Raw genomic sequence first — 18,583 nt, forward strand, 5'->3', positions numbered from 1 at the left:
TCATTTTTGTTCCAAGACCATGTTCTGGCAAGGCAGTCGCCCTATATCCTTTCACTCTACATGTTTATTTTTCACCTCTAGGTGGATCGGATCATTTTCTGTGTCTTCTTAGAAGTCGACTTCAAAATCTACAAAAAGAAAATGAGCGAGTTTTTCCCTATAGGTGAGTAAAGCAATTTGTTTCTTTTGGAATTGAGGAATGAAAAACTGGAGACATCACTTATATTTCTATTTCATTTCTCATCTTAAACACTGTTACAAATGCGATCTTCATGAACCGGTCACCCTGGCAACTTATATCATAGGTTTTAAGAACTCAAGGAGGTGACAGGAAATCTAGCCCTAGACTTCTCTGTCCCACAAGGTCACTGTGCTGTCTTGGGGAAGTCAATTTATCTCGTGAGTCTCAATTCATCACATCAAAAGTGACAGACTTGACCAAATGACTTCTAAAGTCTCTTCTTCTGATGCTAAATTGCATGATTTGTGATTTCTTCTCCACACTTATAAGTTGTCCAGGCCTGTATCCACCATGTTAACTTTGGTGGAAAATGTGAGGAGTCTGTTTATGTTTGTAGCCAGAAATCAAACTGTCCCTGCGTTCAGTCCCTATTCCCCCCAATTTTCTGGGCCCAGATTACAATGAAAATAGCAGCACTTTCTAGGGAAATCTGAAAAAGGTAGTCATTCATCTTAGTTCACACTTATTTTGAGAATGTAGGTGGGGAATAAAACACTCAGAGTTATTAAAGAAACTCGAGTAATGAATTTACATCAATTGAATGTGCCATTAGTTGGATCTCATTAATTTGAACATTTCCCCCCACTGTCCCTGTTCCAGCCTGTGAAGGATGAGGCTTGTTTAATACCTTGTTATTTTTATGTTGCCATTAAAGTCACAGCGCCCAAAGCACTTTTCTCAGCCTTGGTAAGAATGGCTTCCAGGAAATTTCAAGCTATGGTGAGCATTAATGGTGCCTGCCTTTCAGAGAGCTTCCTTTGAGGATTTCATGTCATTTTGAAGTGGCTTTTCATGTACCTGGTGACTCTGGTAGGTAGGAAAGAGTGAGTGGAGAATGCTGGTGCACAGTCAAGCTCTTATGCAGTCAATCAAAGCCACACAGTAAAGAGGACACCCCCACCTGCAGATCAGGGTAGGATGCGGTAGGTGTCACGAACAACTACAGGCTGCCACTGGAGAAACTCAGCTCTGTGCTGGTGTTCCAAGTGGACTAAGTCCTTCTGGGTAATTTGAAGACTTTCTCTCTAATTCTATAATTGAAAGGTAGATCTGTGAAGTATATTTAACTTGGAGCTTTATAGTATTTCCCTAACTGGAACATACATAAATTTGGAAAGACTCCCATGTCATAAAGAAGAGGATTGTGTTTGTGGTCTTTTCTCCTTTTCCTTCATTTTTCCTTCTCCTTCTTCTCTTTGTTTTTTCACCTTTCTTCATTTTTTTAAAGCAACTCAGTATTGAAGGACTTAATAATTATTTAATAGGTATCTGTTGCTATGAGTTGAATTTAGTAAATTCTTCTCCCCATAACTCAATGGCTAATTTTTTTCTGTTTCAATCTCTTTCTTTCCTTTTTTCTCTTTGTTTCGTGTATAACCACAGTGAGCTGATTGTACATGCATTTCTGAACTTTTAAGTATTCTTAAAAGAAACTATTTATATAAAAACTGTGACTCACCATGGTTTGTAATGCAAGTATTCTCATGTTTTGTCAATATCACAACACATTTTTGTAAGATTTTATAAATTTTGGACTCCTTGAGATGTTTAGAAATGATGACATAATTTTCATTTTTCATGTTTCTAAGATGAAAATTTGATTTCATTCTAACAGAAGATAAAAAATAATTGCATAAGTATGATCCATTGATATTAAAATAAATCTGTCCATCAGCAAGTATTTTCAATGATGGAAAGCCAAAAGTCATACAACAATTTAAAAAAATGGGAAAGATTTATTGGTTTAGGACATATTAATAATTATGCAAATAAATTATTGTTTGAAAAATTGCTATTCTAAATAATTCCAAAATGTATTTTAGTACTTGAGAGAGTGAAATAATAATAAAATTATCTTCAGCTTTACATCAACACTTTGAATCATGGCATGTTCATGAAATTATTTCCAGCACATTTTGTAATATAGTAAGTGCATTTTTAAAATAAATGTCAAAATCCTCTAAAATTTTTGAGCATTTCTGCAATGCTGAGGCAACAGCCATTTGTAAATTCTCATTATGTGATATGAAATAAAGGTAATCTCTAATGCAATATGTGACTACTAATATAGATGATATACATTACCTGTCCATGATTTGAATTTATGATTAATTTATAACCATACCATCTTTGATTAGAATATAATTTTTCTGACTTACCATATATTCCCCATAAACTGATCAATTCAGAGTATCTCTTGCTAGTCTTCTTAACCCTTCCAAATGCAATAATGATAATAGTTTAGGGAAAGAATTTTTATATTAAACCAAATATCTGTGTTTGGTGATATTTTAATCCCATTATCTTTAAATTTCATAATTAGGAATCTGAGACAAAATGTATGAGAAAACAATACAAGTTAGACTAGAAAAGATAATAGTAAAGATATAACGCATGCATAACTACTACCTAATATTATTGATAAGAGTAATAGCTAACATTTATTGGACTGCTTTCTGTAAGTCAGATACATGGGCTAAATCACTGAATCTTCATGATAACTCTAACAAAATGGGTACTATATAAACCTTACTTTTTAATTATAGACAACAATACATTCGTGAGAAAAATAAGGCATACAGCTAGGCAACAATAGAGCTATATTGTAAAATTGATAATGCCATCTGTCGTTGTGCAAATGATAATAGGTTAGTTTCCTCAGAGCATCTTCAGAGAAGATGGGTTCAACTACTAGGATGGATTTGGAGCACTGGGGAAGTGTTATTCCTAATTTCATCTGCTACCCATCATTTTTCAAAACTGCTCTGCTTCCTTTTCTCCTCAAACCTGTAAATGTCCTCATGGAATATTATCTAATATTGAGTCAAGTTGGTACTTTATCATAAATCTCAAAATCAAATTCCATCCAAGTAATCCAATCAGTGTGGTGCTGTTACCTGCAGGTGAGCAGGAAAGTACTCACCAGGAAGTCAAAGACCTTACAGAAGGACCATGGAGGAAGATGTTAAAGTGACTATATTAGCTTGCTAGGGCTGCTGTAACAAAATACCACAGACTGCATGGCTCGAATAATTGAAATTTATTTCTTCACAGTTCTGGAGGCTACAAATCCAGAATCAAGGTGTCAGTAGGGTTGGTTTCTTTTGAGGTCTCTCTAGTTGGTTTCTAGATGGCCATGTTCTCCCTGTGTCTTCATGAGGTCTTCTTTCTGTGTGTCTGTGTCCTAATCACCACTTTTTATGAGGAAACCAGTCATGTTCAAGTAGGGCCCACCCTATTGACCACACTTTAATTTAATTATCTATTTGAAGACTCTATCTCCAAATACAGTCATAGACTAAGGTACTGGGGCTTAGGATTTCAACATATATATTTTGGGGAGGAACAAAACTCACCCTTAACCAGGTCCATCATGGAAATGCTGTAGGAACCTCAAAGGAACAAAACTAGCAACAAATTTTTTGCATCAGTTTTATATCTTGCTATGAGTGAAAGACATTTGACTTTTTCCTTCCAGATGTATTATTTAGAAGTCTAGTGTGGCTGTTTTATGGTATTACTATATACTTCAGTTGTAAAGAATTTATAGTTACAGTATACAATTATATAGCCTACAGCAAATAATGTTTGTATGATTCAATTCAGAAATCTTTGTTGTGATATAAAAGGTTTGTATTTTTTAGTGTGTATGATTTATTGTGTGTAATTTTCATCAATTTGGAATATACAAGTCTTTTTTTTTTATTAGAGTCTAAGTCCTACTAGAGAATTTAGGGGTATTAATTTTCCTCCAAAAATATGTCAAATTTACAGTTTTGGAACTATATCAAAGAATCGTGATGTTGGAAACTTGAGAGATATCATTGTCAAACCCACTCACTCTCCCCTTTAGGGAAGCCAACATTTGTTTACTTCAGTGGTTCTCCAGTAGGTGATTTTGAGACATTTGTTGTTTCCACACTGCAGAAAGTGAAGGGCTACCAGCATCTAGAGGGTGGAGGTCAACGATGCAGCTAAACATCCTATAATGAACATGACATCCTTCCACAACAAAGACTTACCCAGCTACAGATGTCACAGCGCAGAAATTGAGAAGCTCTGGTCTGTTAGAACCATACCTCTCTTACTATTCAGGCCACCAAGGCTGACTTTGCCTTTGGATGGGGTTTATTCCAAAGGGTTCTACCTGCTCATATCTTACCCAAACATATCTGTCTAGCTGGGTTTGGAAATGCTAGCTTCCTAGCTTCATATCCTCCTCCTCATCTAGACTTCTGGGTTTTCCCTCTTACCACTTCCTCTGTACCCACAGATTTCTATGTGTTGACCTCTGTTAACCATGTTACCTCTCCAACAACTGCCGTGTTCTCCTAGTTCCAACTCACTCCTGGTATAAATCTACTATTGCCCATGACTCTATTGTATGACGCTAAGGAAATATGACTGTTCTATATACACTTTATACACCTAATGTTTAAGTGTGGAGGTAGAGGCTAATATACAGAGCAAGGAAGAACAAATTCACCCATTATTCTCTCCACTCCACACACCTCAAGCAAAGCTTATTTCTTCTTTGGTTAAAAGTTTTCACTTTTATCAGTAATCATTGGTTCACTGACCACTGGTTGATAACATTAATCTTATGAGCTCACAAATATGTTTGGATTTTAGAAGTCTTCAACCCCCTATCAATATCCAATCTCAACTGATTCATTCACAATGAAAACACTTATGACTAATAATTTATCCATATTCTCTTTATTTTGTAACCCTGAAAGCAATGAGTTTTGTCAGTTTTTTTCCCCCAGGTAGGAAATTTATATAACTTAGATAAAATACTTGTATCCACTGATTAATAGTTAAATATAATTACTATGTATCTTTTAAATAGTAACTAGATGAGAAAACTGATGAGATAGGAAAATTATTTCAGGATGCAGATGTGATCATCCCAAATATGTCACTTGTCTCTAAGGGGTGTATTTCTTTTTGACAGAAAATTCCATTCGTGTTTATGAGTGCAATTCAAAGGATCTACAAGATGCTGGAAATTTCCCTTTGTTCTTGACAAACATAGCAAAATAATGAGCCAATTGACCTATTAACATTTTGGGGGATTTTCTCAAGTACAACGTAAAATGATAAACCTTATAAAGTTGCAAGAAGATTCAGTGCCTTAAAAATGAGCTTGAGATGATGTCATAGAAATGGCAGCATGAGGTGAGCCTCTTGAAATCTCCCCTGGAATTTACAACAAATTGAACAGATATAATTCCACAAAGGACTCCCTGTGCAGTGGACAGGCAAGACTAAAAGACATGCAATTGAAATCATCTAAAGGTGGGCAAATCGGGTGAGTGGGTGAGGAGGGGCTCATGAAACACAGAGACGAGGACTGTGCAGGCACTCCCTGCATTCCAGAGCTACAGCAGTCACAGGAGAGGGAAGAATTTGGACAGCTAGTGCACTCCTTAGAGCCCACAGTCCTGCCTGAGGGATCAACATATAACATGCTGAACCCAACACTCGTGGCAGAGATCTCGGAGCAAAGACTGAGGGAAGAAGGGTGAAAACAAAGGTTTAAGCCTCACTGCCAAGCAGAGGGTGGAAGGCACAGGCACGGAGACTAGCTGCTCCTTCTCCACCCTCCCAGAGCATGACAAATTCCCACCTGCCTGGTGCTAGAAGCGGACAGGTAGCAGTGTCAGAACAGAATATTTACAGTTCTGAGAACTGTGTCCTGCAACAATGGATTCATAGCCAACCTAGTTCCAGTGAAGGGAAGAGAGCCTTGGGTACAGGACTGGCTATGCTGGTTGTCCCCACCATTGCTCAGAGCCACCTTTCACAACCCACCCCATCTCTGCCCCCACCTATCTAGGCAGATCCTTGCAGGTGTAAACAGAGCTGCTGAAACACAAAAGCCCTGAAAGTGGTGCAGGGAGAGCTTCTAAACTTCAGAAGCTCTCCACATCCTCCAACAGAGGTGGTGCCCTGAGACACAGGCAACCTGCTCACAGAGGGTACGCACACCTTCCAGGGAATCCCTCCATTGTGTGAGAAGCCAGACAGTACAGAGAAAATATAACACTACAACGTGTGATAGAATAAAAAGTGCACTTGGAGAGAAAATAAAGCATTCTACCAACACCTACTGGAAAGCAAAAGAAAGACCACTTCCCACCAAACTGTTGCAGAACTCACTCTTGTAGGTGCCTAGAAAGAGAAATAATAATTCATTAATTGCCATGAAAAACCAAGGTGAAAAGGCAGTTCAGAAATAAAATCAAAAGTCTCCAGAAAATGAACTTAAAGACATGGAAATATGTGACTTAAATAACAGAGAATTCAAGATTGCAGTTCTTAAAAAACTCAGCAAGATACAAGAAAACACAGAAAGGCAGTTTAATGAACTCAGAAACACAATCAAAGAACAACACGAACATTTTACCGAAGAGATTGAAATTTTAAAAAAGAACTCAATGAAAGAAATGAAGAACAAAACAGCCAGCTTAGGTAACAGAGCTGACCAGATGGAGGAAAGAATAAGTGACATCGAAGATAGATATCTGGAAATGACACAGATGGAAAAAGAGAGAGACTTGAGAAATAAAATAAATGAAAGAACTCTGCGAGAACTTTCGGACTCCATCAGAAAGAGCAATATAAGAATAATGGGCATACCAGAAGGAGAAGAAAGGGCAAAGGGAACAGAGAGTATATTCAAACAAATAGTTGGTGATAACTTCCCAAACTTGTGGAAAGAACTGGATCCTCAAATCCAAGAAGCAAGTAGAACACCTAGTTACCTCAATCCCAACAGGTCTTCTGCAAGGCACATTGTATTGAAGTTGTCAAAAATTAACGACAAAGAAAGAATCCTCAAAACAGCTGGGGAAAAAAAGATGGTAATCTACAAAGGAAAGCCCATTAGATCATCATAAGATTTTTCAGCAGAAACTCTACAAGCCTGGAAGAAGTAGACTCAAATATTCAAACTATTGAAAGAGAGAAATTATGAGCCAAAAATAATATTCCCAGCAAAGATATCCTTTAGGTATGAAGGAGGAATAAAGACCTTTCCAGACATACAGAAGCTGAGAGAATTGTCTAACACGTGACCTGCACTACAAGAAATACTGAAGGAGGCTATTCAACCTGAAACAAGCAAAATAATAAAAAAAACATGAATAGTATTATGAACAGACTAATAGAAGCAGAAAATGGCAACCCCTACACCAAATAAGGCACTATAAACTTAAATATAACATACCAGGTAAAGAAGGAAAAAAAAAAACACTTAAAAAAAGAGAAGAAAGAGACAACTTGCTACTGCAGTGAAGAAATCACCTCACAGCATAAATAGGGATAATCCGTGACAACCAAAACAAAAAAGGGGAGAGAGAAAAGGTCTGAACTGGCACAAGGGAATGGAGAAAGTAAGCATGCTGAAGAAAATGGAATACTCTAAATATGAAACTTTCTTTTACATAAACTTAATGGTAACCACTCAAAAAAAATCCAGAACTGAAATATATAACATTAAAAAAAAAGAAACAGAGGGAAAAATCATAAAACACCACTACAATGAAATAATAGACAGCAACCAAAAGGCAAAGAAACAATGGAAACACAGTCCTACCAGAAAACCACAGATAGAATGATAGACGATATTCATACGTCAATAATCCCTAAATGTAAATGGACTGAACTCACCAATAAAAAGGCACAGAGAAGCAGATAGGATCAAAATACTACACACAACCATATGCTGCCTCCAAGAAACACACCTCAGCTACAAGGACAAACGCAGACTCAAAGTAAAAGGGTGGAAACTGACACTCCAAGCAGGTGGTATCCAGAGAAAATCAGATGTAACCATACAGATATCAGATGAAACAGACTTCAGAATAACATGGTAACAAGAGACAAAGATGGACATTTCATAATGATAAAGAGGACTACACAACAAGCAGACATAACAGTCATCAATGTTTATGCCCCCAATCATGGAGCATCGAACTATCCAAAGCAACTATTAACAGAACTAAAGGGAGAAATTGACCAAAACACAATTATAGTAGGGGACCTAAATACATCATTGACAGCTGTGGATAGATCATCCAAACAGAAAATAAACAAAGAAATATCAACCCAAAATGACACATAAGATGAAATGGACATAATTGACATTTATAGAGCACTTCATCCTAGAACAACAGACTATATATTATTTTCTAGTGCACATGGAACAGTCTCAAGGATAGACCATATATTGGGGCATAAAACTAGCCTCAGCAAATTTAAGAAGATTGAAATCATCCCAAGCATATTTTCTGATCACAAGGCTTTGAAATTGGATATCAGCTGCAAAAAGAAAGCAGGAAAAACCACAAACATGTAGAGATTAAACAACATACATTTAAAGAATGACTGGGTCAAAGAAGAAATAAGAGGAAAGATCAAAAGATACCTAGAAACAGTTGAAAATGAAAATACATCCTATTAAAATATTTTGGGATGTAGCAAAAGCAGTTTTAAGAGGAAAATTTATATCATTACAGGCCTATCTCAAGAAACATGAAAAATCCTAGATAAATAACCTTGCAGAATTAGAAAAGGAATTAGAAAAAGAAGAGCAAATGAAACCCAAAGTCAGCAAAAGGAAGGCAACAATAAAAATCAGAGCAGAACTAAATGAAATAGAGAAGAAAAAGACAAAAGAAGAAATTAATGCAACAAAGATCTGGTTCTTTGAAAACATTAATAAAAATGAAAAATCCTTGGCTAAATTCACTAAAATAAAAAGAGAAAAGACACAAATATACAAAATCAGAAATGAAAGAGGGGAAGTTATCACAGATGCCACAGAAATACAAAGGATCATCCAAGAATACTCTGAAGGGCTATATGCCACCAAATTCAATAACTTAGAAGAAATGGACATGTTCTTAGAAATATATAGCCTTCCTAGTCTGAATCACGAACAATTGGAAAATCTAAATCTGATCACCAGTACGGAAATTGAATCAGTAATCTGAAACCTTCCAAAAGCAAAAGTCTGTGACAGATGGTTTCACTAGTGAATTCTACCAAACATTCAGAGGATTTAATACCAATCCTACTCAAACTCTTCCAAAACATTGAAGAAGAGACAATACTCCCTAGCTCATTTTATGAGGCCAGCATTGCCCTGATACCAAAACTTGGTAAGGATAATACAAAAAAAGAAAATTACAGACCAATATCTCTGATGAATATAGTTGCAAAAATCCTAAACAAAAATATAGCAAATGGAATGCAGCAATGCATTAAAAAGACTATACATCATGGCCAAGTGGGGTTCATTCCAGGGGCACAGAGATGGTTCAACATATGCAAATCCATCAATGTGATACACCACATAAACAAAATAAAGAACATAAATCATATGATTATATCAATAGATGCAGAAAAAGCGTTTGACAAGATGCAACGTCCATTTAGATTAAAACACTTAATAAAATGGATATAGAAGGAAAATACCGCAACATAATAAATGCCATATTTGACAAACCCTCAGCTAATACCATAATTAATAGTGAAAAACTGAAGTCCTTTGCTCTACATTCAGGAACATGACAGGGCTGACCCCTTTCACCTCCAATTTTCAACATAGTATTTATTGGAAGTCCTAGCCAGAGCAATTAGACAAGAGAAAAGAATAAAATGCATCCAGGTAGGGAATGAAGGAGTTAAATTGCAGATGACATGATGCTATACAGAGAAAACCCTAAAGACTCTACCAAAAAGCTATTAGAAACAATAAACGAATATGATAAATTGTCTACTACAAAATCAATGTACAAAAATCCATTGCATTCCTATATACTAGCAATGAAACCTCAGAAAATGACTTAAAAATAATAATTCATTTTGCAACTGTAATAAAAAGAATAAAATACCTAGGAATAAACTTACCCAAAGATATGAAAGACCTATACACTTAAACCTATAAGACATTTTTAAAAGAAATTTAAAAAGACACAAAGAAACAGAAACATTCCATGTTCATGGATTGAAAGAATCAACATAGTTAAAATGGCCATATTACCCAAAGCAAAATACAGATTTAATGCAATCCTCTTCAAAATCTCAATGGCATTTTTTAAAGAAATACAACCAAAAAATCATCAGATTTGTATGGAACCACCAAAGACCCCGAATAGCCAAAGCAATCCTAAGAAAGAAGAACAATGCTGGAGGTATCACTCTCCCTGACTTCAGCTTGTACTACAGAGCAAAAATAATCAAAACAGTATGGTATTGGCAGAAAAACAGACACACAGACCAATAAAATAGAATCAAGAACCCAGTAATAAGCCCACATAGATATGGGCAGATAATTTTAGACAAAGAAGCCACAAATATACAATGTAGAAAAGACAGTCTCTTCAATAAGTGGTGCTGGGAGAAGTGGAAAGCCACATGCAAAAGAATGAAATTAGACTGCTGTCACTGTGTACCAAAATTAATTCAAAATGGATCAAGGACCTAAACAAAAGACCTGAAAAATAAACTGCATGGAATAAAACATAAGTACTAAACTTATGGACCTAGGGTTCAAAGAGCATTTTATGAATTTGACTCCAAAAGCAAGGGAAGTAAAAGCTAAAATAAATGAATGGAACTATACCAAACTAAAAAGCTTCTGCACAGCAAAAGAAACCATCGACAAAATAAAGCAAAACCAACCAAATGGGAGAAGATTTTTGCAAACACCTGTGATAAGGGACTATTATCCAAAATATATAAGGAACATATACAACTCAACAAAAAACAGCAATCCATTTAAAAAATGGGCAGAGGACCTGAATAGACAATTCTCCAAAGAGGACATACAAATAGTCAATAGATATATGAAAAATTGCTCAACCTTCCAAATCATCAGAGAAAAACAAATAAAAACCACAATGAGATATCACCTTACACCATTTAGAATGGCTATCATCAACAAGACAAATAGTAACAAGTGTTGGAGAGGGTGTGGAGAAAAAGGAACCCTCATACACTGTTGGTGGGAATGCAGATTGGTGCAGCCGCTATGGAAGGCAGTGTGGAGATTCCTCAAAAAATTAAAGATAGAATAGGCATATGACACAGCAATCCATCTCTTAGGTATCTACCCAAAAAATCTAACAACATTTATCCATAAAAATATATGTGCTCTGATGTTCATTGCAGCTTTATTTACAGTGGCCAAGACATGGAAACCAACTAAAGTGTCCTTCGATATACGATTGGATAAAGAAGTTGTGGTATATATACACAATGGAATACTATTCTGCCACAAGAAAAGGTGAAATAGTGCCATTTGCGATAACGTGGATGGATCTTGAGATTATAATGCTAAGCGAAATAAGTCAGTCAGAAAAGTAGAGAGCCATATGATTTCACTGATATGTGGTATATAAAACTAAAAACAACACAAGAACAAGACAAACAGATGAAACAAAAACTCATAGACACAGACAATAGTTTGGTGGTTACCAGTTAGTAAGGGGGAAAGGAGGGTGGTAGAAGAGGGTAAAGGGGTTCAAATATATGGTGATGGAAAGAGAACTGACTCTTGGTGATGAACTCACAATGTGATGTATAGATGATGTATTACAGAATTGTATACCTGAAATCTATGCAACTTGGCTAAAAATTGTCACCCCAATAAACATTAATTTAAAAAAAAAATGAGCTTCGGAAATGGTACGTGCATAAAAAAATACATGTATAACAAGTATTAAATTGTAGTAGATAAAATTATTACATATAGGAATTATAAATAAATTTGTAAATTACAACTTCAGTGGAAATGTTTTTTTTCCCTTAAAGAGATTTATTTATTTGTACATAACACAAAGGATTTTGCATGAAAAAATCAAAGCTTAGGTCAAGTTTGAGAATTATACCTTGGCAACCTGTTAAATATTTAAACATATCTCGATGACTGGCTAAGTTGCATAAATTCTATTCAAATATTGACAGATATGTTATTAATTTATTTTATTTGATTATGTAGTCATATTTAGGTTTATGCTTTTTACTTTTTATATATAAATCACCATAGAGAATATCCCCCAATTTTTATTTTGATTAGGCTTGTCACATCTTTTAACACGTCTATTATTTTCTAAACAACAACAACAAAAAAATCAAGAATCTCCTCAATCAAGTTTCAGTTATTTCACCTATTAATAGTCTTCCAAACATGTATTAAATATCATTGATATAAATGTATTTTATTTACTTTCCTAACCATGTGTTTCTGTCATTTAATTCTGTCTGTCTAAATTATGCACATTCTTGCAAGGCAGCTTCAGGTGGATTTTTATATTATGCTTTCTTTTTCGACCTCCTTGTCTTGTCTCACCAATGAAAAGGTAATTTTATGGATGACAGAGATTATTTATAATATTCCATGACACTTCCATCACCTGGAAAATTTCTAAATATGTGGTAGGTATTTAATAATAATAAACACAAAACTACCCTGAGCTTAACCTGAAACACTGTTTAAGTTTTCTCATGGAAAATGGAAAATTTTTTCCAGAAATTATAAGTACTGTTATATAGTATAGCTAGATGCAGGTACAGCACTTCTTTTCATAAATGTTTCACCTTCCATAGAAAAGAAAGAATATTTATTTAAAAAGATTTTAGTTATATCCCCTGACAAATGGTCATACTAGGTCTGACAATTAAGTTCACGGACTTGCAATCATGTGCTTACATTTGCAGCACTGTACAAACAGCTCGATAAGGTTTCATAACCTTGGTATATGAGTGTCTCACAGCTGTGTTTGTGTCGATGTGTGATGGTGTCCTTCTGAGTGGTGTTCATTATTGTTGTTATGTGTTTTTGTGTGCTGTCATGAGAATGTCTGAGCTTGAATTGGAACAATGAACAAACATTTCATTTCTTGTTAAACTTGGCGAGAGTGGAAGTGAAATCAGAGACATGTTAGCTAAAATTTATGGGGATAATGCCATGAAGAAAACCGCAGTGTACAAATGGATTAAACATTTTTCCGAGGGGAGAGAACACATCACTAATGAAGAGAGGTCAGGGCTGCCAGTAATGAACAGAACTGATGGAAACATTGTAAAAATTTATTGAGTTGTGCATCAAGATCATCGGCTGATTGTGAGAAGCATAGCAGACCAAGTAAACATCAATAAAGAAACAGTTCATTGCAGCTTTATTTACGGTGCCAAGACACGGAAACAACTAGAATGTCCTTCAATAGATGAATGGATAAAGAAGCTGTTATATATATACACCGTGGAATACCATTCGGCCATAAGAAAAGATGAAATAGTACAATTTGCAACAATATGGATGAATCCTGAGATTGTAATGCTAAGCAAAATAAGTCAGACAGAAAAAGTAGAGAACCATATGATTTAACTGACATGTGATATATAAAACTGAAAACAACAAAAGAACAAGACAAACAAATGAAGAAACAAAAACTCATAGAGATAGACAATAGTTTACTGGTTACCAGAGACTAAGTGGGGAGAGGGTTTCTAGAAGAGGGTAAATGTGGTCAAATATACAGTGATGGCAGGAGAACTGACTCTGGGTGGTGAACATATAATGTGAGGTATAGATGATGTATTACATAGTTGTACTCCTGAAATCTATGTAACTTTACTAACAATTGTCACCCCAATAAACTTTAAATAAAAAAAAGAAAAGAAAATCTTAACTGAAAATCTTGGCATGAGAAAAGTGTGTGTAAAAATAGTCCTGAAGGAGCTCACTGATGAACAAAAGCAAAGGAGAGTTGAAGTTTGCCAAGAACTTTTGGAGAGGCAGGATGATGTTTCGGGCCATGTTATCACTGGTGATGAAACATGGGTGTACCAATACAACCCTGAAACAAAGTGTCCAAGTTCACAATGGATGTCAGCCAATTCTCCACGACCAAAAAAATTCCATAAGTCTAAATCAATGTTGCTAAACTTTTTTGATATCAAAACGATGTTGCTAACCGTTTTTTTGTTATCAGAAGGAATTTGTACCAACTGGACAAACAGTTAACCAAGTTTACTGTTTAGAAGTGCTAAAAAGGCTATGTGAAAAAGTTAGACCACCTGAACTTTTTGCCAACAATTCATGACTCTTGCATCACGACAATGCACCATCTCACAGGGCACTGCCTGTGAGGGTTTTTAGCCAGTAAACAAATAACTGTGTTGGAACACCCTCCCTACTCACCTGATCTTGCTCCCAAAAACTTCTTTTTTTACCCGAAGATAAAGGTAATATTGAAAGGAAGACATTTTGATGACATTCAGGACATCAAGGGTAATATGATGTCAGTTGTGATGGCCATTCCAAAAAAAGAGTTCCAAAATTCCTTTGAAGGGTGGACTAGGCACTGGCATTGGTGCATAGCTTCCCAAGGGGAGTACTTCAAAGGTTACCATAGTGATATTCAGCAATGAGTTAGTTAGCACTTTTTCTAGGATGAATTCGCGAACTTAATGGTCAGACCTCATATTTTAAAAAAATTTTACCTGGATCTACTCTTTAAAAGTTAGCAAGAGAAAGTAGTCACATTACCTCTTCTTCATCCCCCCTCTCAATGATTCTGCAAGTTTCTCTCATCCACCATCATTCATTATCTTTCTGCCCATCAAAAAACAAATAATTTATTATATACCTACTGTGTTCCCAAGGCTTTCATCACTGCTGCATTTAAGGTATATTTCTTACAATATAGCTGAGAGACAAGTATCATGTAGATCAGTTGGAAGACAGTATTCACAAATGATCAAGTATAGCACTGGTACGGTCACAGTACCCAGGAATTCAGTCAAATGTATATGAGGATCATGGCAGTTGGAGTACATTTCATGAACAATGTTGTACTGGCAGTAATCTTTAAAGGATGAGCAAGAGCAGAAAAATGATGCCAAATGTTATGTAGGTGACATAGAGGACGAAGGGCAGTTCAGATAGAAGGATTTGTGAAATCAGTGTGCTTATGTCCAATTGGTGAATCTCTAACTGAGAAGTGGTGACACTCATCACCACGTAAGTAGCAGTTGGTGCTAAGAGTAAGTCTTTGACTGGAATGGTAAAATGACAGACCCTATATTTAAGAAGGATTAATTCAGCCCAACAATAACCCTATGGCATAGGTTCATCATCCACTTTTATTGGGATAGATATGAACAGAGACTGAAGAAAGCTCAGTAAATTGCCCAAAGTCACACACTTGGGTATTCTTTTTTTTAAATTAAATTTATTGGGGTGATATATTCCAAAGCTTTTCTACTACGTAATGCTTCTTCCTATAGCAATCCTGAAATTATGGACAATTGCTTGAAGCTAGACTTTCTCAAAAACAAACAAACAAACAAACAAAAACTCCCAGCCATATATTGCCTATTTGCAGTAATAGTTAGTGCTGGAGCTTCTGAAAAGAGATTGTGCCTTGTGCCTTCAACCATATGGCACAGCCTCATGTCCTCTTTATTTCCTCTCTTACTTGCTCCTCAATTATAAGTTTTCCAAGAACAATAATGAAGCACAGGGTGCAGTGATCCGCCAAGATTTTCTCTCGTCTTGTCATGTCAGCACAATGATAAGAAGACAACGTTTGAAGGTAGTATTGGTGACAAGGATGGTTAAGATCTGAAAAAGGTAACCAACAACTCATGAAGAGCTCAATACATAGTCAAAACATCTGTGTGTAGGGAGAAAACCACTGGGTTTGTCATCACAAGAAATAGTTTCTATTCCTGTTACAACCATCTTAGAACTGTGTGACTTTGCACAAACTGCTTAACCTTTCTATGCTTTAGTTTGGTCGTATGCCAACATAGTAATTGGCCAATTACAAATAGAATGAATAACAATGTAAATAAATATTCACAAGCATTATAAATTTTAAAATATCCATGTTTATTTCTTATGCAATATAAAAGGAGGTATTTCAATTATTGTGACTATATATATATATATATATATATATATATATATATACATATATACATATATATGTATATATATACACATATATATAAACTTCTTATTACAAAAGTAGTACAGATTTGTAATAAAATCAGATAATTGAAAAGAAGTAAATGCAAACCATCTCCTGTCCTATAGTCCAGAGATAAATTAGATTTTGTTGTCTATCCTTCAAGTCTTTTGAAATGAAAAATGAAAAAAAAAAACTAACATAAAACAAATACAGTCTTATAACTTGCTGTGTGTTACCTATCACAAATCATGAACATTTTTTCCCTATCATTATAAATTATTTCATAACATAATTTTAATAGACCCAGTGTTCACCCAAAACTATATTTTGAATTGTGGAATTATTATTTTAAATTATTCTCTATCCATTTATAAATAATACTTATATAGATAGATAAATAGATAAATACTGGCACACATCTACTTTTTTTAGAATATTTTTCTAAAAATGGAATTGCTTTTTCAAAATGCATGCAAAACCAAGATGCTTTTGATAATAATTGTTGAATTGACCATTGTGTTTGCAGCGCTATGAGTGAATGTCATGTACTTAATAACTGAGAGATCACCATTCACAGAGTCAAAAATATGAACACCAACATTTGCATTAAGGACCTGAGTATTTTAGTCCATTCTGGCAGCTACACAGAATACCATAAACAACAGAAATTTATTTCTCATTTTTCTGGAAAGATGAAAGTTTGAGGTCAGGGTGCCAGCACAATCGGGTTCTGGTGAAGACCCACTTCTGAGTTGCAGTCATTTTCTCATTTTATATCTTTGAATGGTAGACAGAGAGAGGTCCCTAGGGTCCCTTTTATGAGGGCACTAATCCCATTCATGAGAGCTACACCCTCATGACCTATTTACCTCCCAAAGGCTCTGCCTTCTAATACCACCACACTGGGGGTTAGGGTTTCAACATATGAATGTTTCAACATATGAAGCATTCAGTTCATTGCACAGGGTTTATGGTCCTATGAGCTGAATATGAGAGTTTACTTTTCTCCATTTTTCTTAATGGGGCACATTCCCATGTTATCACTTTCATACATGAAGTAAGATAATTAATGGATAATAAAGTGTATTTTATTACTTGTATGGCTTGTCCTATTTTTCAGTTATTTATTTATTATATCTCTAAAAGTCTCATTTGAAATTTTTAATCATATCCTTTATTGACTATTTCATCTATTTCTTATTGATTTGTAAAAACTCTTTGTATGTTAAAGTTATTAACCCTTTCAAATATATGTTGCAAATACTTTCCCAGTTTGTAATTTATCTGCATGATATTATTCTTTTATAACCAAAACAGTGAGGAATGGTAGAAATAAAGATGATGGGAAAAATGTAGAAAAATAAGAAATGGAAGGAAGAAGGTGCGTAGGAAAGAAAGGGAGATGGAAGGAAGAAAAGAATGAAGGTAAAAAATAAAAAAAAGAAAGCAAAGAAGAAACCCTTTTTATAAGAGGATAAAGTTGAAAACTAAAAACTCAAAAAAGTCCATGATTTGAAGCCTATGTGCTTCATCCCACTTTATTTCTAAATGGAATTCTCCTTAGTTCTACTCCTCAGACACTTTTTATGCAAAGTAATATCCTTCCTGCTTGCATGATTTGGTGAGAGGAAAAATGCCTTCCTCCCAAAGATGCCTTATTTTGTGACTATGTTAGGTTACACTGCAAAGGGAAAATAAGATTGCAGATGGAATTAAGTTTGCTGATTGACTGACCTAAAGATAGGGATGTTATCCTGAATAATCTGGATGGGCCCAACGTCACCACGAGGGTCTTTAAAAATTGGAAGAGGGAAGCCGAATAAGAGAGTCAGAGGAGACATGACTATGGAAGAATGTTCTGAGATGCAATATTGCTGGCTTTGAAGATGGGAAATGTGGCCACAAGCTAAGGGTGAACTCAAGTAGCTAGAAAGGCAAGGAAACAAGATTCTCCCCTAGAGCCTTGAGACAGAAATGCAGCACTGCCAACATCTTGATTTTAGCCCAGTTAGACTCATGCTATACTTCTGACCTACAGAACTGTAAGATAATAAATTTGTGTGTTTTAAGCCACCAAGTGTATAGAAATTTGTTACAGCAGCACCAATAAACTAATTCACCAATTGTCTTTAAATAAGCTTAAGAAATGCAAGATAAACTGCTTACCAAGTCTGAATTGTACTTTTTACCCCCCTCAAATGGCACATTCGGTGTATAGATAAAACTATAGAGTGAAAGAATTTAGAAATTTTTTTATTTTTTTATTTTATTATGATTTGTTTTAGTTATTTCTTTTTTTAATTTATTTTTTAAATTTATTGGGGTGACAATTATTAGTAAAATTACA

General features: G+C 35.1%; 1 protein-coding gene across 6 annotated transcripts in view; it reads left to right on the top strand.

Moving 5' to 3' along the window:
* The window catches only part of MACROD2 (mono-ADP ribosylhydrolase 2), a 2,124,656-nt gene that overhangs the window by 1,923,299 nt on the left and 182,774 nt on the right, over positions 1–18,583 (top strand). For all 6 annotated transcript variants that reach the window (XM_074317443.2, XM_088789270.1, XM_074317442.2 and 3 more), the window contains exon 9: positions 82–163. In XM_074317443.2, the coding sequence (XP_074173544.2) occupies positions 82–163 (82 nt within the window). The remainder of the gene's footprint in view (positions 1–81; positions 164–18,583) is intronic.

Source organism: Rhinolophus sinicus, chromosome 13, assembly GCF_057876585.1.
Source record: "Rhinolophus sinicus isolate RSI-liver-muscle chromosome 13, RSI-T2T, whole genome shotgun sequence".
NCBI classification, from domain to species: Eukaryota; Metazoa; Chordata; class Mammalia; order Chiroptera; family Rhinolophidae; genus Rhinolophus; species Rhinolophus sinicus.